Raw genomic sequence first — 21296 nt, 5'->3', positions numbered from 1 at the left:
AGGCGACACAGAACTGTTTTATGTCAAACCAGGCTGACACCATGTCAGCCTGATGCTGTCACTCTCTAGTAAGCATGTTAAATTAAAAAAAAATGACTTAATCCAGTTTGAATAGTAACGAGTAGCGTTTAATTCAAAAGAAAAAGAAGGGATGGGTTAGTAAAATGTACAGTGAATATGTTCGAAAAAAAAATGGTAATACCCATCGCAACTAGAGTTGAACATCTTCAACTTCATGGATAAAAACATGCATACAGAAGCAGATATTTTCTAATATGATCTACTTCCATCAACTGATAGCAAGCTTATTGGTACGAGGACTGACCTTTGTCGCAAGTCTCTCAGCAGCTGGAAATTCTACCTCAACACTCCTGGCATACTCTCAGCCCGCACAGAACACCTCAGTGTTGTGTTTCACTGCTTTAATGAGTTTATTTTGGTTTGAATGAGGGACACCTGCATCTCGACGTCGAACAACACTTATTTTGCGGGGGCTCAAGCTCTTTCGAAGAAGAGGTGGCACGCTTCCTTTCCCATTCATTCCTCAATACGTTGGTGCTTTCTGTTCTAATCCTCCTTCCGCCAAACGTTCGCCCCACAGACCATTTGAAGCATCCCCTTGGTCAGTTGTACAGTCAACGTCCAATCTTTCGGACTCCCTAGAGGCTGTGAAAACGTCCGAAAAATCAAGGAGTCTGAAAAAACGAACACGTCTTTTACATCCTTAAAGGGACATTAAAGGCAAATATTAAGTCAAGCTAAAGTGATAGATTAGTCCTCGAGAATCTCTAAGGCATCAATATTATCGTGAACAGAGCCTTAATTATCGAGAAATAGAGGTAAATGCAGGACATGATTAGAGACTCCCTCGGGGCATTCAAGTACTTGCCCGATGATGAAAGCACTCCTCAGTTAAATTCTGTACCTAGTACTCAACCACTCAATAAACAAAATATCCTTGTATTGTATTATAAGACGAAATAAAATGCTACTTGTCCAGTCCTATTTCACTTTTAGAAAAAAGAACTCGTTGAAATAACCCTGACAACGAAGTGGGTGGTCGAAAGGTTTTGTTTTCGCTGAACTCCGCGCCGCCCACGCCTTCGCGTTTCAACAGTTATTGCATAGTGCTGCGCTGGTTTTACTGGGTTGTGAAACTCGCACAAACTGCAAGTAGCAGAGATTTCAACTTCCATTTTATGTCGCGGGTTGCCCGAATGGTCTACGCCACTTGACCAAAGCAGTTGCAGCGGCGAATCTGCCATTCTGTCTTGGCTCGGTACCACCGTCTGTCGGGCGCCGCTTTACTCACAGACGGCAGTAAAGTGTGGTGATGGTGCATGCAACGTCACCACTCCCCTTGTTGGGTGGGGGGAGACTTGAATTGCGATGAAGGTATGCAAACCCTTCCGATGCAATTTTCTCGTTACCTAAGTATTTTCTTGGCATGAAACAAGCGTTGCGAGGTTTCTGGGATGGTATTTAAACAGTCTACGTCGACTTAGTATTTGCCTTTAGTGTCCCTTTATGGGCTGAAATCGCCACAGGCATGTCCGCAAAAGCTCTGAGGCCTGCCAGCACACTTAATAGTGAACGTCGAAGCAGCTAGGACTAGTGTTGCCACAGTGGTGGCTGCGGCTGCCAGCGGATCTGTGTGCAAGAGCGCCGGTTTGAGGTGGCGAGATAAAATGGTGGTGGTGGTGGTTTTGATTAATGCCATTTCGGACCTGCGGTCATGGCAAAATGTACGAAAAATTGGACGGCGAAGTGTTCCTGTGTCGGAAGTTTCAGCCATTCTTATACATTGACTCTGTGGGGTACTTGGTGGTGCCCCGAAGCCATCCAAATTATAGGGCATGTCCGAAAAATCGGGCGTCCAGAAAATCGGTTGCTGACTGGACGCTGACAACTCCTCCAGCCGATGACATGGCACCAAAGAATTACGATACTTGAGCCAGCATACAACTTTCATACCCTTTCAATAAAATTACAGCTAATTTTCCCTGATTAAGCACGCATTCCTCGAGTTTTCCCTGAATATTTCCAGACTATTTAGAATCCCCGAGTATCCCCGGTTTTCCCAGTTGGTAGACACACTACTATTTAATTTAATGGAAAGAAACTTCCATCAAGACGGTGAGGTCAGGCAAGTTGGTTGATATTTTTGAAAGATCTTGAAGCTAAAGAACACACACACAAAGAAGCTAGAAAAAAAGTGAGGTTGCAGCACTGCCCTATCTGTTTTCTGTTCCCTCACTTTTGGTGCATATGCTTGTGCGAGTCAAGACCTTTCAAAAATGATTATTAAAGATCCCCTGTGGCAGACACTGGAATTCATTAACATCAGCCAGATTACTTGAAGTGGACACATATGTGGAGTGATGTTAGTTAGTAACAAAACTTCCCTGATTATTTTTGTAATTAATATTGTTAGTACACATCCAAAATGCATAAATGATGATGCACAGTAATCAAGTAATATGGAGTTTAATCTAGTAATATGGAGTTAGCACTTATCAGCACTCTATTTTAGTTTTCTAAATATGTTGCAGTCACTATTGCTTATAATGCCTCTTCAAAGCAGCAAACATTTGAAATTTGTAACCGATAAACAAAAAATATAAATCAAGCAAAAATTTTGAATGTTTAGAAGACTGAAGAACTTGCAAGCACCGTTCCACCTTTATGATATTTACCTCTCCAAGCCAGAAGTCAATGTCCTTAACAGCAGCATTGAATGTTCTCTGCTTGTTGGCCTCCTTGAGCTTCATGCTCTTCTCCGATGACTTCGTGGTCAAGTGTTCCCATTGGTCAGCAATAGAACCAAGGCGTGCTTGTACTGCATCTTCAGAGCCAGCACACTTGCGCTTGTCAATGAGGTTTTGACCCATGGCAAGAACTGCTTGGATACGGTCGGCATTAGCAGCCAGCTCTGCTTCAAAGGCTTGGTGTTTCTTATGCTTGCTCTACATCGCACAAAGAACAAAAAACACTCAGGATGAGAAAATGATCAACTGTAGAAATATGTCATGATGGCACTGTTGCAATTAATTATGAGTAGTACTGTTATCACCTCACTCCTGTGGGTTTGTGGGCCTTGAGGAAATTTTTCTACCCCTCGACAGTTCTTCCTGAATGTGGAAGTGATGTGACTGATTAAATAAGAGGTGATCATTTTTAAGTTTTACAGAATAAAAAAAAAATGCCTGTTGCAGACAACATAATTCTAGTCCTTGAGCTGGATTATTCAGAGAGGTGCACATTATTTGCAAAGAAAAAGCACAATTCTTACTAATTAACAACAATTCACTACTTAACTTCTTTATTTTAAGGCTCATATTGCAATATATCAATTGAAGTTGGTGAGCTTGAAAGCGTATCCACTTGGAAATAATTTCCAGAATGACACCAGTTTGGATGGAGATCTGCACCATCAAACTCACCATTAAAATGCACTGTTCACTTTAACAAAATGCTTTTTTACACATTGAAACCCATGTATTTTGTCCCACACTTTGTCCCAACTGGTGCCCTTGTAATTTATTTCAAGCGGATACATCTTAAAAACTAGCTTACACTTCTTAAGCTGATATATTCGGTAAAGTACAGTAGAACTTCGCTGATACGATCCCGTTACGTACGATTTCCCTGCGCCAACGTTCGCGATCGAGAACAGAGAAAATTGTGCAATTAAGTTACACTTATTTTTTACGGGTTTATACATTCCCGGAAAACGTGATCTTTTGGCACCATCATTCAGTATGTTGCTAAACTGCGATCGCATCATTCGTTTTCGAGCTGCTAGATTCCCATGTAAACAAGAAAATGTGTGAGGCGCATGGTCAAGAACAGTAGCCGTTAGCCGCATCTGCTTCCCCGCAATAATTGCCCATCCGTCTCGCATGAAAACACCCACTTGCACTGCTTCTTATTCCGGTACCAGTAAATCTCCTCCCGGGTCATCGCACGTCGCATTCACAGCTATCGCCGCCAACCCTAGAGCGATAAGAATCTCCACCTATCTGTTTTACAGCATGCGAGGCTAGTGCTGTTGGAAGTGTATACTGCATCCTATTAGTAGGCGACAAACCAAATGCGCCACCGTTCCCTGCTGCTGGCCACGCGATGTGGACGGTGCAATGCGAGTGTCACGTTTCACACTTTTTTTGGCAGTCTCCAACATAGCCCACCAGCTCGATTTCGTTATGGTTTCTTGTCGCTGTCTTGAAACACTATGCAATAGGAAAACGACAAAACTTGTCTCCGGCCGCCAAAGCCACACCAGCTTGACACACATGAGTGTCTCGTGCCTTGTGCCACAAAGCTTTGCATACTATGGTAGAGTAAAATTTTTACCTACTTCGTGTGGTACGTTTTTTGGGTTAGTACGTGTTTTCTCGCGTTTTCTGCCCCAAAACATGAACGAGGTTCTACTGTAGTTAAGAAGTTCATTAGTGAATTTCTATTAATTAGTTATATATGTGTTTCAATTTCTCGCGTTTTCTGCCCCAAAATATGAACGAGGTTCTACTGTAGTTAAGAAGTTCATTAGTGAATTTCTATTAATTAGTTATATATGTGTTTCAATTTCTCCTGCTAGCGATGTCCGCTTCCCCGAATAATACAGTTCAAGAACAATTATGCTATCTGCTATCTGCCTCCAAGTGCCCTGTCCGTTCACACGTGAAGCCACATCAACATAAACATAATTTCGGCGGCGTGCCAGAGCATTGTGGCGTCGCGTAAGCGAGGACTCGTGTCGTGCCAAAGCTTGGATAAAAAAGGCACCGGATGCTCAGCACAGAAGAAAAATTAGACATCGTTGGTGCTATCGAACATGACATGAAGTCAGCGCTGGCACGCGACGGGGATCTGCTGTTGACTACGGTGTGTGGCATTTGGAATGCGAAGTTGCTCGGCAGCGCTCTTGCGACCGTGAAGAGATATCGGCTACGAGGTTCGACTTTTCGCCATCGTTGCTTCTGTTGTTGCCGAAGCGTCGGCTAGCAACAGTGATGAGGACGACATGGAAAGCGACGGCACGGGCGATTCAGGCCCGACAGTGGCAAAAGCTGCGCATTACGTCAGCCTCATTAATGCAATCGTCGCGACGAGAACAGCACCCCGCAATGAAAAAGGCGTGCCGCGACTTCTGCAACGCTACCGCACATGTGCATGGAGAATGCGTAACGCCAATGAGAAATCTGCTATGCAAGTGTTTGCCGAGAAGAGGAGGCTAGCTGAAACGGCCTCCAAGTGCCCTGTGCGCTTGCGCATGAAGCCACATCATTTTGGTGCCGTGCCAGAGAGAGTGGGAAGGAGCGGGGGTTGTGCAAGCTAGGACTCGCGTCATGCCAAAGCTCGGATAAAAAAACATCGGGTGCTCAGCACAGAAGAAAAATTGGACATAGGTAATTCGTGCTGTCGAATGTGGCACGAAGAAGTCGGCGCTAGCATGCGAAAGGGATCTACTGTTGACTTCAGTGTATGGTTTTTGGAGTGCGAAGAAGTTGCTCGGCAGCACTGCTGCGACTGCGAAAAGATGTCAGATACGAGGTTTGACTTTTTACCATTGTTTTCTCTGTTGTTGCCGAAGTGTCGCCGAACGACAGTGATGAGGACAACATGGAAAGCAACAGCATGGGCGATTCAGGCCCGACAGTGGCAGAAGCTGCGCATTACGTCAGCCTCATGAATGCCATTGTCACGACAAGAACAACAACCTGCAATAAAAAAGGTGTCCCGCGACTTCTGCACCACTACCGTGCCCATGCACGGGGAATATGCAAAGCCAATGAGGAATCTGTCATGCAAGTGTTTGCCGAGAAGAGAGTGGCTGGCTGAAAAGCTGGCCGCGGCGGCATCAAACGAAAATAACACTTTTGTCGCGCGAAGTGAATAAATACTGCATGTTTTTTTCCCTTCCATCACACTCTCTCTGAGTTCTGTTTTTGACAGGGAAGTGGTAGATCTCATGCTATTTCGGTTAAACCACACTAACGTTTAGTACATACTTTTTCCGAGCTCCGACCAACTACGGTTTAACAAGGTTTCACTGTAGTAGCTGTAATCTGTAGTTGTACTACCTTATACTCGTAGACTTGCACTACCTACCTGCCTACCTACCCAACTACCTACCTAACCTTTCATTACTGGTGAAAAATTCACAAATGTTCCCCAGTATATCCTTAGAATTGTAAATTCTACCCTTAAAGGAACCCTGAAACAATTTTGACGATTTTGTACAAACGTACTGAGTCGTTAGGGTAGGTCCTTCTGATCATTAATTGACGCATGTAACTGCTCTGCTTAAAGCGTGTAATTTATTATAAAGTTTTCAAAATGTACAATGCAGCCGATCGCAGCACACTGCTCGGCGGAATTTTCAGCGACCTCTACCCATATGACATAAATCACCCAATTGACGTCAGTAAGACGGGCTATCCGACTGGCTGCCCAGAGTGCGTCATCGATAATTTTTCGACCTTTATGGTGAACAAATGATGTTTGTAATAGTTGGAATGTTAGTTAATTTGTTTCTATAAAAAAGAAACAGAAAGAGAATACACAAGAACAATTTATCACTACACTTAAGCACTTCTGGCACACAGCAAGCGTCATCTGCTTGTGTTACAACATGCTCCATTTTGACGAGAGCTCTGCGGTTAGAGTCAGTCTGTCTTTTCGCGAGCACTACGATTCGACTTTGTTGCGTTGTGGACTGCAAATGTAGCGACTGGCAATATGTCAAGCTAAGACATAGCATCCCTCTGCAAGGCAGCAGACGAGCGGACTGGTTACAGCAGATCGGACTGTCGCTATCCAATCGGAGCCAGGATTTGCGCATTTGCAACCGTTACTTTACACCGGAAGATTACGAACACAATAGCGTTTCGCGAGTCCGGTATTCGGGTAAACGCAAGCGCAAGGGGACAGGGCCTGGCCGCTTGACTGCATAGTCTCACGGGATGAGCAGAAGCGCAAATGTGAATGGTCTGCACGGTGCAGCCACCTGGTGGCACAGACCTCAACCACACACAGTAGCAGTAATGAAATGTATTCTTTGCTGCTGGTGTAAATTTTTCGCAGCAGTGTAATTGTTAACACGTTTTTGGAAAGGTTTAAAATGTTTTACACTTGGTTAGAGCAATATTAGCTCTTTGTTTGGCTGGTTAAGCTCTGCGCCAACGGGTGGCTGGACCATGGAGACAGATCAGGCAGCTCACGTACGTCTACGCTAAAGATCCTTCATCAGCTTGAGTTTATGCCTCTAGCCATCCGTCGAAACGCCCAGCTTGCCTGTTGTTACCGGAATACCAGACACGTTCGGCGCTGCGACAGCAAGCTTGCAATGCACGCTGCTTCGATAGCTCTCGCTTGGGGTCGACCGTGAAGTAGCTGGCAAAGAGTTTGGAGAGGCTTCGCATGCTCGTTCCTAGAGAACTGAAAGTCGACACGACGTGCTATCATGATGCAGAGCAAGTGAAGGCGGAGCTTAGCCCCGATCACTCAAGCGAACGAGTTGAGGAGAAAATGCATGACTATGGAGGAGGGTAACTTGTAATCGTCCGTAGCTTCAAACAAATTGTGGTGCAAATGATTAACTTTAGCTGTACCCTATGCGTCTACAAAATTTGTCCGAACCGTTTCGGGGACCCTTTAAGTATCTTACTGAGAGCGCCTCTGTAGCAACAGATGTGACCATTAGTGAGCAACATTACATTGTGCTTTTTCTTGTCGTTACCTATCACTGTATGCAAGGTTCAAAGCTCACCTGAATGTTAGCTGGGTCCTTGTAGGATTCATCCATTGCCATTTGCAGTTTCTCTGCAATCCAGTTTTCGATCTCATCAGCATCTCTGCTGAACTGCTGCAGGGTCTGAGACTCTCCAAGCTTGGATCGCTTCTCAATCAAGGCTTCCTTGAGGTGCTTCCATCTGCAAAAAGATATCAGTGCATAGTGCGTAATATGATGCACAAATATTAAGGTTTAAAGCACTAAGATTGCATTGCAGCTTTATATACAAGGTAGCTTTTGTCACAAAGAGAACAGTAACACGTTCATTAACTTTGTGCTTCCACACTGGGACAGCTGAACTGTCCAACAACAGACGGCTTCAAGTGGACTGCTATCTTATTTTCTGTATCATCAGTCGTGTGCACTCTCCAAATGTGAATCAGAGCTTTGATGCATGCACAAACATTACACTGCATGTGTAGTTATGCCATGAAAAACCTACACCCATACATTTCGGGCGGCACGAGAGTGAAAAAAAAAGCTTGCTGCCCAGTAGTTTGACGTGTGGAAAGTATTCACACACATGCTCACGACATGATGGAAAGTACAATGAGACAAGTTGTAGTGCATCGGGATAAGAGCTTCATGACAATGTAAATCTTACAAGTCAAGCTTCCCTCGACAGACTAAGGAGAAGCCCAATACACTGCCCTGTATACATACATGTCATGTGTCACACCAATACAGTGTGCAGCTAGTGCAGTGGCACGACAAAAGGCAAAAGCCTTTCTAGGTTTATGGTGAAGCTTGTGTCAGCAGACCTGACCGCCAGAGTGTCCGCCGAACCGTCATCACGCCATATGAATACAGATTAAAGAAAGATTAAAGAATGAAGAATGGTAGTGACAGTTAGTGAATAACGTTATAATAGAGATTGGTAGAGGTTAATAATGACTAGTGATGACTACTAATGACTCCAAAATGACCAATATGTCTAATGACAGCTTGTAATGAAAATTGATTAGAAATGACTAGAAATATCTTGTAATAGCAGTAATGACTACTAATGACTTGTAATGACTACAAAATTATGAAATTAATGACTACGAAATTATGTCTAATGACGGCTTGTAATGACCACAATTGATTACAGATGACTAAAAATGCTTACTAGTGAGCAGTAATGACTAATAATGACTGAAATGACTTGTAACGACTAGTAATTACTACGAAATGACCAATATGCGTAACAACTTGTAACGACTACAATTGATTTGAAATGACTAAATATGCTTATTAATGACCAGTAATTACTAATAATGACTGAAATGACTTGTAATGACTACGAAATGACAAACATGTCCAACGATGGCTTGTAATGACCACTATTGATTACAAATGACTAAAAATGCTTAGTAGTGAGCAGTAATGACTAATAATGACTTGTAATGACTACGAAATGACCAATATGTCTAACAACAATTTACAACGACTACAATTCATTAGAAATGACTAAAAATGCTTAGTAATGACTAGTAACTGAAATGACTTGTAATGACTATGATATGACCAACATGTCTAATGACGGCTTGTAATGACCACAACTGACTAAAAACTACTAAAGATGCTTAGAAGTGAGCAGTAATGACTAAAAGAAGAGAAAGAGAAGAGGCAAAGAGAAAGAGGCAAATGATAAGAGGAGGAAGATTAGGCTTTCGCCGTTCACCTCTTCAGAGATCTTTAGAGACCCTGTAATTTTTTCACCCCAAACATGAGGTGCAGTCCTTTGCACAAGAAGAATACTAGCAAAAAGGGGGGTGGGGTGAGGGGGGGGGGGGAGGCATAGAACATTATGGACAGGGCCCCATGAATACATGGCACTTCTTTAAAGATATAAGTGGGAGCTTTGTACGAAATGACAATGCACAGGATGCGAGAAAACGATAAATAATAATGGGGCCAGTACGATTTCAGTCCAATGCATCCCATAGATCAGAATAAACAATTAAACAGAAAAAGAAAAAAAGAAAGAAGAGGCTACAGTGCAAGAGTAGCATTTCTTGCACGCATCTGAAGCAGACAGTGAACTCCAAATAGCTGGCACAACTGCACATTGCAGAGTGCACTGATGGTACTGCTGGCTGTTAAATGAGTGAGTTCAATTGTTAACTGCTGTTGAAGAGAAAGGTCATTTACCTGTTCAGCACTTGATCTTTCTTGTCCTTGATATCATTGGCTGCGTAATGGTCAGAACTCACCAGCTTGTCAGCAAGAGCAGCCAGAGCAGCTATTTTCTCCTCCTAAAATACATTTTAAATGCTTTGTCTGTACACCCATTACATTCACAGAGACAAGTATACTCCGCAAGTCAGCTAAGTTTGTGTAATCTTAGCCGGAAATTTCAAGAATCACTGGATTCATGAAAATAATTTCTTGGGCAATTCAGTGTACACCTAATTTTCCAGAGTGGATGCCCAGGCCAGAAAAAAATGCTTCCAAGCTTGCATAACTTTCATAGTCATATGCACAGTGATCAAAAATATAAATGCAAACAGCAATGAACAGCAACAAATGGCAACAAATGTCGTTTGCATAAGCCAGTTTTTAAGCATGGAGTAGCTTCAAGTGTATGTTTTGGAGTCTGAATTAGGTTGCTGTTAAACGCAAGTGAACCTGGAAACAAATGCAATGGAGTAGTTTTCGAATAGTTTGTATTTTAATGTCTTAGCACTGTAAATTCTTTTTTTCACATTTTTCTTTATCATTTTGTTCTTGCTGGTACTACATAGCAAGGCCACTTTGCAGTATGATACGAAGTGCAACAAAACAACTAAGGTTGAAAAGACTTGCAGGAACGAGCTTTGGATTGTGCCTAATATTGGCAGTACGATATTTTACAAAGCCACACCAGCAAGTTGAAGGGCTTTAAAAACTACCAAGATGTTATAAAAAATACAATCATGACGTAACAAGTGAAGCAGCAAAATTCACTGTAATAAATGTATGATTCAGATTCTTTTTTATTACTATGGCTGATGCTTAAAAATATTTGTTTCTGTCAGCAACGGGGCCACATACTTGCAGCTGTGACAAGAATGAAAACTGTGAATACCACCATGTGGGAAGATTATGTGTGTAAAGACAAAAAGCTAACACACAGAGGCTTGGGCAATCCTCGAATGTCCCTGAAGTTCTATCCTTAGCAGCGAGCAAAACCTCACCTGTGCACTGATGGCTTTATCAAAGTCTTCATGTTTTTTGATCAGGGCTTCCACGTTGTCTCCACCCATATCATCAGATCCCAAGAAGGCTTCACGGCTTGCCATCCAATTCTCAGCTTGCTCACAATCTCGATAAAAGAGCTGGAGATCAAGACACTGGTCCACCTTAACTCGCCGTGCAATCCAAGCTCTAAAAAAAAAAAAAGAAAAAAAAGTACAGAACTTGTCTTTACTCACCTTGACAAGGATTGGACACAAGACATAATGAGCCATTTACTAATACATCAGAACAGTTTAGTAATTTTCTTGCTGCAGTACCATGGCCTTGCTTTTATTAGCAAACTTCAGGTGAAGTGAGAATTAATTAGGACAAAGCAGCCAATAGCAATACCCAGCAGGTGACAAAAAGATGTCATCAGAAGGCTGCACACTGCTCATGTCATGCAATGTACTACACAATTGAAGCAAGCTTGCAAACTAGCACTGTTGCCAAAAAGTTATTCTGTTGGTAGAAGTGCACAATAAAAAGAGTCAATTTTTCTGACTCAAGTTCCGATGAACATTGAGGAAGCTAATAAGCTGCAACAATTTTACTTTATACAAGCTTTATGGCTAGCATCCTTGCCATTACTTTATGACCGATTTAAACCATATTTTTCTGCACAATATATATACATACATATATACATATACATACATATATTTATACATACATATACATATATATATACAGTGGACGTCTTTATTTCGGACTCCCTAGGGACCGTGAAAGCGCCCCCCATAAAATGAATGGATACGTTTTACTGGCCTCAAGGGCTCAAATCGTCAGTCACATCCGAAATAGCTTTAAAGGCCTGCCCTTATGATTATTAGGGGTCTCGGTGCTCGTACTGTGACAAGAGATGGCAGGTGCACATGCATATAACTGAGGAGCATGATGTCCTGTGAAGTAGCCCTTTTCTACTCTTGGTATGTTTTACCTCAATACAGTGTATATGCTTGACCCCGTAACACCACTGCATAGCGGCGAAGCTGACTTTGGTAGCCGGCACTATGCAGTTTAATTTCTTGGACCCTTGCTGTACTTCCTGTACTTTGAAACCACTGGCGAGTATTAAGAAGGCAGAATCAATGTCTTGCTGAGAGCAGCGAATCCTTTCAATGAAAAACATTGCAATGAACAGCTAGAAGCTTGATAGCAAGTGTTGAAGCAGCTGAGCCCAGCACTGCAAAACGTAAGATAGCCGCAGTGGTTATGGCTGGCTACAGTTGCCAGCAAGTTGGCATGCAAGAGTGCTGCTTCAAGGCTGCAATGTAGTTAAAATGGCAGCAGTGGTGACTGATTACTGCCGTTCTGGACCTGCAGTTCCTACAAGAAGTCTGAAAAATTGGATAGTTAATGGTTTCAGGGTCCGAAATTTCGGACTTCCTTACCCATTGGCTTTACGGATACGTGGTGGTGCCATGAAGGTGTCCAAATTATCAGGCATGTCCGAAAAATTGGTCATTTACTGTATGTGTGTATAATGAGCTATGTTGTAATTAGAAATGCTTGTAACTGACTGCTACAACAAAAGGTCTCTGCAAAACAAAAGGTAAGCTCATCTGAAGGCACTACTTACTTTTCTAACTCTTTGCGAGCTTCAGTCATCATGTCAAGTTTCTGCTGAATCTCAACACTGGCATAGTGGCCATTCTGAAGCAGTTGTTGCCCAAACATCTCGAAGGCCTGGAATGTTCCAGCACGAGCATCTATTTCGGTGCGGTGCTCCTGCAGAAATATTGTTTCCATCAGATGCTGCAGTAATAGTTTAGTCAGCCAAACAAGAAAAGTCAGTGTAACTACACAAACCATAAGAAAAGCTATCTTAAAGCTCATTAATGTTTTATAGGGACACATTTGGCAAAAATTAAGTCCAACTAAAGTCATAGTTGGAGATAAGTGTTCCAAAACAACTGTGCCACTGTTGGCCATAACAGAGCTTCTGTAAATGAAAAGACTAACAAACATGACTCGATCTGCATTTACAAAACATTTGCGCTTTTAGATTGTGAAACCAACCCCGGCCGACATAACTCCTGCTGAAACCAGTCATCTGTTCCTATTTGCCTGCAGCAAACACACGTTAACGTGCAGTGTTTCCCAGGTAGTCTGCTTCTGAGCTCATGACAGCTTAGCAGTGAAATAACACTACTTATTCCTGCTTTAGTTTGCAATGCATGTTCATGACACCCCTTAGCACTGACATCACAGAAAGCTCACCTTTCTTAATGACTAACATTGGTAGTCCTCGCAAGAATGTTACTTTCGTTTTTAGTTATCAATCGCACTACTTATTCCCGAACGGGTTGCAACACAAACTGAGCTGCCATACCTCATGTCTCGTGCAATCATGCAAAAGATAACTGATTTTACCTGATTTAATTGCTTTTAATATTAATCGATGGATCAAACCTGGGTTGGTGTCAAGGGCTCTGAAGTAGACTTTGCATTCAGGAAGAGACTTAGAATGACTTCCAAAAGTGGGGAGACATCCGAGTGGACGTGCTAATATAAATGACACTACAAAGCATGAACTTGATCCAGCAATGAATAACAATCCTGTTCAGCTTCTGTTGCCCTTATTATATATACAAATTAGTTGTGTCAAATAGCATAAACATGATTTTTTGAATATGTTCAATAAAAATTTCAATTTTTTTTTTAAAGAACGAGAAAGGTTAACAATCAAATGTATTGGCATCAAATGCAACACAGTTCACTTCCATTAATTCAACCCTGATGGGACCGATGAAATCAATCTAATTATCCGGCTGGTCGAAATAAACAAGACGCATAAAAAATGTCAACATACCACCAATTCATTTCGCAATATTTGACAGAGAGAACACACCTTTGAATCAAATGTGCACCCACATTCTAGTTGTTCAAAGTAGAAAAATAACAGAAATTTAGCACGCACTTTGGTTATTTAGAGAGAAAAATATACGTGTTGCACAATGGTGGCCGGTTTTCTAAATTCAGCTTCACTGTAATACAAAAAACAATTAAAATTAAATTTTGGGGTTTTACGTGCCAAAACAACGATCTGATTATGATGCATGCTGTTGTTAGGGACTCCAGAAATTTGGACACCTAGGGTTCTTTAAGTGCACCTAAATATAAGCACACAGGTGTTTTCGCATCTTGGAACCACCAAAATGTGGCCGCCATGGCCAGGAGTCGATCTCGCGACCACATGCTTAGCAGTCCAACACCACAGCCACTAAGCAACAGCAGCGGGTGGTAAAGAGTATGAACACCTCAGAGACTATGTTTCATATTCGACTGCACAGCGCAGGCAATTTTCAGCCCAATGTTCTCGGAGGTAGGAGAAAAGGGGGGGGGGGGGGGGTACATTAGAATCTGGTAAATACTTTAATTAGACATTGCGAGCTATGGTTAATTCTTGAAAAGCTTTCCAGGGCAGGCTGAAAATAGGCGTTTTAAACAGTAGATTATAAGTGTTCAATGCATTCTTTGTGCCCTAAGCACTGTCAACACGGATACTGCCGCTATTGCAGTCACCATTTTGGTCGGGCAGTGCGCCTGATGACCTGCCAAGTTCGAATTTTTTGGCGAAGTCCAATGTTAGGATCGAAATAAAAGTTTGGGCCTATATAAAATCATGACCACTGGCCACAGCCTTCGGTAGGGATTGAATTAACTGAAAAATCGAATTAATGGAAGTGTACTGTATCAGAATTGCATGCTATGTGACATGGTTTTCTAGAGATGGACAAGTTCCGATCTTGTAACATCTTAGCACAGTAGACAGCAAATTGCTCTGCACTTGAATGTGAAAGAAAATGCAGTTTGCCAATTATATTGGATTTTTCCACAGAAGGACGAACTAATGAATTTAGCACTGGTCTGCAAACACTAGTTGTGGGAGTGTGTTGCCTTCTTTGCAATGGTCTCTTATTTATCATGGACAGCAGAGCACGAGCACCAAGACCATCAGTGTAGTGCATTCCTGCAATGTGTCGATGTAGAATAGACTATGTGCATGTGGACCATTCATGAAAAATTTACAATACAGTACATAGATGGAGATGTGCAATCTGCAACTTTCATTTTTGCAGCAACTAATTTAGCTTTTGGCACACAGGAAGTACCGAGATATTTTCAGGAACACAATCTATGACTTTAGCTGGACTTATTTACTGCGTGTTCCCAAAACACCCAATTGGATTACCAACTTGCAGAACCAGAGCGGGGCAATTGGACTCTGCTATTACAAGACAGAGGCAGAAAGTGAGGTTTTTATGTATACAGTCAAACCCACTTATAACGATACCGGTTTTAACAATATATAGGTTATAGCAATGAAAAGCTGCTTCCATGGTGAAATAACCCGCTTACTACAATGCCTCGATGCCGCATTATCGGTTATAATGATGAAGTCTGGCTGCTGGGTGTCCGAGCCGGAAGGTAGTGAAACGTGAAATCCTTGAAAAAAAAAAAAGAAAACAAGAAATTCGAGCTGCTGAAAGATGGGCTGCTGCTCAAGTTTACCACCACCACCAACAGCCGCTGCGCGCTCATTTTCCAGCCATCTCCACACACCTCTTTCCCATCCCCCTTCCTACCCTCCCAACACGAATGGGCTGCGCCCATAGCTCTACGCCACACCACCCTCCGAAACACGAATGGGCCGCGCCAAGTGCGCTGCTCCCAGCTTGCTCACATGTTGCTCACTGGCTCATTCAGCGCAGTTCTGCCAGCAGCTTACTCGCTTGTGTTCATCTTTCTTGCGTCTAAATCTTTCCTGGCCACGCTGTTTCTTAGCCTCGCTTGACTTTCCACTGAAACTGAAGATGGCTGATTCACCCACCAATCATCGGCAATGCACGACGTTGCCGGTGAAAAGAAAGCACACTGCTACAGATTTGGAAACTAGGTGCTTCTAACGGATAAGGCGATCATCACAAACGTGCTTGCGTCAGATAGCAACAACGATGACGGCAGCGATGATGCGGTAGGCCAGGCTGCCTCAATGTCCTCGCAGAAGGGCCGGCAGACGATTTCGTCCCCCCGAGGTTTCGTTTTCACGAGGAGCATTCCGTAGCACTACGTGGAGCACCTGGTTGTCTTGGAGAAGGATGAAGGCAATCTTCACGTAAAAGCATGCAAGGCTGACGGACGTGGGGTTTTCTCGTGCAAGCCAGTGAGAAGTACGTGGCGAGATGCTTGTGGTGATCTTGCCTCAGCATTTCTTCTGGATTTCTCAAGCTGACAGGCTGTCGTGGCAGCCTTCTTGCAATTTTTTAAGGCCCCTTTTAAGGCCACCAAAGCGATGCCTTGGTGGTGCTCATATATCGCTTGCCACCCGTGACCCCTCTTTGGAGTTGTTATAGCAGTGCCATTCTTTAATGCTGACAGCCGTGGCTTGTTACATGCAATCGGCGCACCCAGGAAGCAGTTAAACGGATGAACACAATCAGCAGCCAGATGGAGGAAGGTGGTGGGGAGGGGCACCGCCATTATGATTTTCTCGCAACAGCTCTGCCATCCCCCATTTTGATTTTTTCATGCAACCCGATTTAAACAATTATAGGTTATAACAACGGAATTTTCGTGGCACTTGAGTAGTGTTATAAGTGGGTTCAACCGTATAAGATAAACATTAGGCAAGTCTAGGTCTCGAACAGAAAACTATAGCTTGTCTTGCCAAGGTCAGTAAAACTATTCAAACAAAATCCAACTTCAAAAGGGCTATAAAATGTTTTTCAACATAAAAAAAGATATATTTGACAACTTGAAGAAACAATAAAAATAAGTGCCAGAAAAAGTAACACTTGCAAGTGAACTTGCACAAAGAAAAAAAAAGAAAGGTGTAATGCTCAGTGCGAATGTCTATAAATAGCAAAAGAAGAAAATGCTAATGCCACTGTTTTCTCAATGCTAATGCCCCTGTTTAATCTTGACTAATAAAATAATGAACAGCACTCCCACACATTATTGCATTAAGCATTGTGGACACATCAAATTCAAAGCACAACTTATGCAATATCCAGACATAAAAGTTAATGTCACAAGGAAAGCATGTTACAAAATACACCTTCTGAAGGATTCTTGTGCTTCAAATGTTCAACACCAACAATGTAAAAAGGTCTGCAGTGTGGGCGCCATTTTTCCAAAGAGGACGCCGCATAAAAAAACAGCTAAAAAAAATAATTGCTACGTTTCACCTACGACGCGCGGTACAGCCGGCGCGAATGCAACGGACGCCAGGCTTCATTCAAAGCGGCGGACATTTTGGCCCGTTCAGCGCTGCCGTAACGCTTCCTGCCAAGCACGCCCAGGCATGTTTCAATGCCACGTGTCTTCGTGTGTGTGTGTGTGAGTGTGTGTGCATGTTGGTGCCCACGCTTGTCAAAGCGCAGCAGCCGGGGAGAGGAGCTCCCCAACTGTGAAGCGAGGAGGTCTGACCGGCGCCGGCCAGGCAGATGCGTCACTTCTTGTCTCAACGTGTCCGTGCCTTGCCGTCACGTGCGCCCCATCTCGAGCCGTTCCTTCTTGCCCTCGACACCAAGAGTATAAAAGCAGCTGCCCCCAGACGCCGAGAGAGGCCCCGATTTCTTCCGTCGAGTAACGTGCTCTCCCGTCTCTCCACTTCGGTCGACCTGACCGGCCACTCTTTTGCGATGCTATAATAAACAAGTTGTTCTGTTAGCAGTCGACTCATGCTTTGCCAGGACCTTCGGATGCTTCCAGTTGTGCCCCAGGCTGCCAGGCCAACGCTACCCTTGGGGCTTGCGACCCATTTGCAACAACTGGCTGCTAGCGGTGAGATCGCGACAACGGAGGCCAGCAGCGAAGATATGCGGTTGACTGTATGCTGAGCAGCACAACGACCATCCGGGAGCAGTGCAACGAGCCCTGTGTGATGACTGGTTGCCTGCAGCAGAACGACTGCGCTGAATTCTTGGCTGCGAGGTTTGGCGAGTGGGGTACTTTCTTCTTCTGAGTTTTGCCAGACTTTTGTTAGTGTCAGAAACAGGCTGGTAATTGTGGTTGTCGTTGCTGCCAGGTTAGTTTGCGGCAAGACAATAGTAGGCAGTAGAGAAAGCAGCATTCAGAGCAGCCATGGATTGGAAGTCATTGCGCAAACCGAAATTTCTGGAGCTTGCAAGAGAGTTGGGTCTGGATGTCTCAGACAAACTCAGAAAACCAGAACTGCTAAGGGCTAGTCTTGAGTTAGAAGCTGAGGATGACGAGCTGTCGGAATGCCTTGAGACCATTGAGGAGAGGGAGATGGCAAAAAGACAGGAGCGCGAACGTAAAGAACAGAAAGAGAAAGATGAGCGCGAACGTAAAGAACAGAAAGAGCGAGAGCAACAAGAGAAAGAAAAGGAGGAGCGCGACCGTCAACACGCTTTGGAAATGAAGCGTCTCGAGGTAGAGATGGAACGCGCTCGTAATGGAAGTCAGACACACGGTGCAGGAGAATGAGTATCGTTCAAAATGACTGACCTGATGCGGCCGTTTAAACTTGGAGCGGACATTGGTTTGTTCCTGGTTAACTTTGAGCGAACGTGCGAGAAGCAGGGGTTCTCTCGGGAAACATGGCTACAGCGCTTGCTCACTTTGTTACCCGGCGAGGCGGCCGACGTAGTCGCCCGCTTGGAGAGAGAGGAGGCAGAGGATTTCGACCAAGTGAAATTGAGTCTGCTAAAAAAGTACAGGCTGTCAGCGGAGGCGTTCCGTCAGAAGTTTCGGGAAAATGAGAAAGGCAGAAGTGAGTCATATACAGAGTTTGCCTACAGGCTTATGTCAAACATGCAGTAGTGGCTCAAAGAAGAGAAAGCGTTTGGTGACCACGAGAAAGTTCTGCAGTGTTTCGGGCTGGAACAGTTTTATAGTCGGTTACCTGAGAACGTGCGGTACTGAGTCTTGGATGGGCCAGACGTTAGTACGGTGGCTAAAGCCGCCGAGCTAGCCAAAGTGTTTGTGACGCGTCGGGCTCGCGGAGCTAAAGACGGTCAAAAGGGTGAATTGGGCTCCAAAGTTTCAGAGGCCGAAGTTCATACCCATGAGAGCAAGGGGCGACACACGTAGTGCGGATGCGAGTGAAAGCAGTCCGACCGAACGTAAGGAGACGGCGGCAGCCAAAGCCGAACGCAGAAAGCGGTTCGAGACAAGGCAAGCGCGCGTGTGTTATACGTGCCAGAAGCCGGGTCACTTTTCGGCGCAGTGTCCAGAAACAAAAACAAAAGTAGTGTTTTTGTCATTATGCAGCACTGACGAGAACATGAAGCTTCTCGAGCCTTACATGCGAGACCTCTTCGTGAACGGGAAAGAGTGCCGAGTGCTTCGTGATTCCGCAGCTACCATGGATGTAGTTCACCCCTCTTACGTAGAACCCGATATGTTCACGGGCGAGTGCGCATGGATCAAGCAAGCCGTGGAAGCTCATAGCGTGTGTCTGCCCGTAGCAAAAGTGCTTATTGAAGGACCTTTCGGAGCACTTGAGACGGAGGCCGCAGTGTCATCTATGCTGCCCCCCTAGTACCCGTACCTATTTTCGAACAGGTCTGATCACCTCCTGCGCGAGAAGGGGCTTTTGTTTGATGAGACTAGCGTTCAGACCTCAACCAGATCGAGAGTTCGGGAGCTAGCTGCAAAGGCGGTAGTTGCGGGGCTGACGTCGAACAATGAGAAAGGGTCGGAGGCGCAGCAAGCTGATATTCAGAGCACGTCCAAACTGAATAAAATTAAGCCTGTAGCATTGAAGGCACCAGATACTGGAGAGGAAATGCCCGACACGGGAAAGTTAGAAGAGCTATCTGCAGATTTGCTCATCGCGCCTACGTCAGATGGACTGAATAGGTTGCTAAAATCAGCCGGTCGGCTTTGATAGCCGAGCAAAAAAAGGATGGCAGCCTAGAAAACATGCGCTGCAATGTCAAGGAAGGTATCGCCAAAAAATATGCTCGTTTTGTGGAAAGAGGTGGGGTCCTGTACCGGTAGTATCTAGACCGCAGGGGAGTGGAGTTCGATCATCGTGCCTCAGTGCTACCGTCAGGATCTGTTGCGCTTGTCGCATGGGGGTTCGTGGTCCGGACACCTAGGAGTTTAAGAAGACTAAAGACCGTCTCTTGCAAGAGTACTATTGGCCAGGGTGTTTTCGGGACGCAGACGACTTTGTGAGGACATGTGACACCTGTCAGTGGGTGGGCAAACCAGGGGACAAATCGAGGGCGCCGTTGAAGTTGGTACCTATCATTACAGAGCCTTTTAGACGGCTCGTTACGGATACAGTGGGACCTCTGCCGGTAACAACCACGGGGCACAGACACATTTTGACTGTGATCTGCCCAGCGACAAAGTTCCCTGAAGCAGTGCCGCTTAAAGAACTCAGCTCAGTTGAGATAGTCAATGCACTACTGTCCATATTTGCGCGAGTTGGTTTTCCTGCGGAAATCCAGTCAGATCAGGGCACAGAGTTTACTAGCGCTTAGACGACAGCCTTTCTTGAAAGGTGTGGTGTAAAGCTGTTACACAGCTCAGTGTACCACCCACAGTCGAATTCCGTTGAGAAGCTCCACTCCGTCATGAAGCGCGTGTTGAGAGCATTGTGGTTTGAACAACAAACTGACTGGGAGCTGTGTCTGCCTGGGGTGATGTTTGCATTATGGACCGCGCCGCATGCGGCTACGGGGTTTTCGCCAGCTGAGCTGGTGTACAGTCGCTCGCTGCGGTCTTCGCTTCACATGCTTCGAGACGGATCACTGCCCTCTCCAATGGCTGCAGACCATCTCTTCCACAAATGGCCGCCTCCTGCGCTGGAGCCTCGCTTTGCAACAACATTCCTTTGAGGTGTGTTACAAAAAGGGGAGTCTCAACGGTAATGCCGATGGCTTAAGTCGAGGCCCCTAACGTAGGAATCAGCCTCAAAGTTGTTTGTTACTGATGTTTTCTTCCTGAGGCAGGATTTTTAACATATTGCTTTTGTTTAGTGTTTCAAAGTGATGACGTGCTTTCTAGTGCAATTTTCCCATTTGTGGATGCGTACTGAATGCTATTAGACTACTGTAAGGAACTAGGCAGTAGTATAAAAGGGGAAAGAGCCTGGCAGGGCTTAGTGAGGGTTGTGTCATGCTTGCTGACTGAGCGGTTGAGTTTCGGCGTAGTTCTAGCGCTTGCTGGGAACGAGAACAAAAATGGCAACTCTCCCGAAGTCACTTTGCAGTGTCCTGTGTGAACCTGAACGTGAGAACGAGGCCTTCACTGTGCGCTGCGCTCAAGAAACTCCGAAGGACGACCGACTTCGGTTATGAGCATCATCAAG

At 44.5% G+C, this 21296-nt stretch overlaps 1 protein-coding gene across 3 annotated transcripts in view; it reads right to left on the bottom strand.

The window, feature by feature from the left end:
* Positions 1–21296, bottom strand: part of alpha-Spec (alpha spectrin) — a 165912-nt gene that overhangs the window by 37278 nt on the left and 107338 nt on the right. For all 3 annotated transcript variants that reach the window (XM_065426522.1, XM_065426521.1, XM_065426523.1), the window contains 5 exons: positions 12582–12730; positions 10960–11149; positions 9935–10038; positions 7775–7937; positions 2697–2966 (listed from right to left, as the gene is read on the bottom strand). In XM_065426522.1, coding sequence (XP_065282594.1) covers positions 2697–2966; positions 7775–7937; positions 9935–10038; positions 10960–11149; positions 12582–12730 — 876 coding nt within the window. The remainder of the gene's footprint in view (positions 1–2696; positions 2967–7774; positions 7938–9934; positions 10039–10959; positions 11150–12581; positions 12731–21296) is intronic.

Source organism: Dermacentor albipictus, chromosome 1 (genome assembly GCF_038994185.2).
Source record: "Dermacentor albipictus isolate Rhodes 1998 colony chromosome 1, USDA_Dalb.pri_finalv2, whole genome shotgun sequence".
Taxonomy (NCBI): domain Eukaryota; kingdom Metazoa; phylum Arthropoda; class Arachnida; order Ixodida; family Ixodidae; genus Dermacentor; species Dermacentor albipictus.
This window is presented reverse-complemented; position numbering and strand designations above follow the sequence as displayed.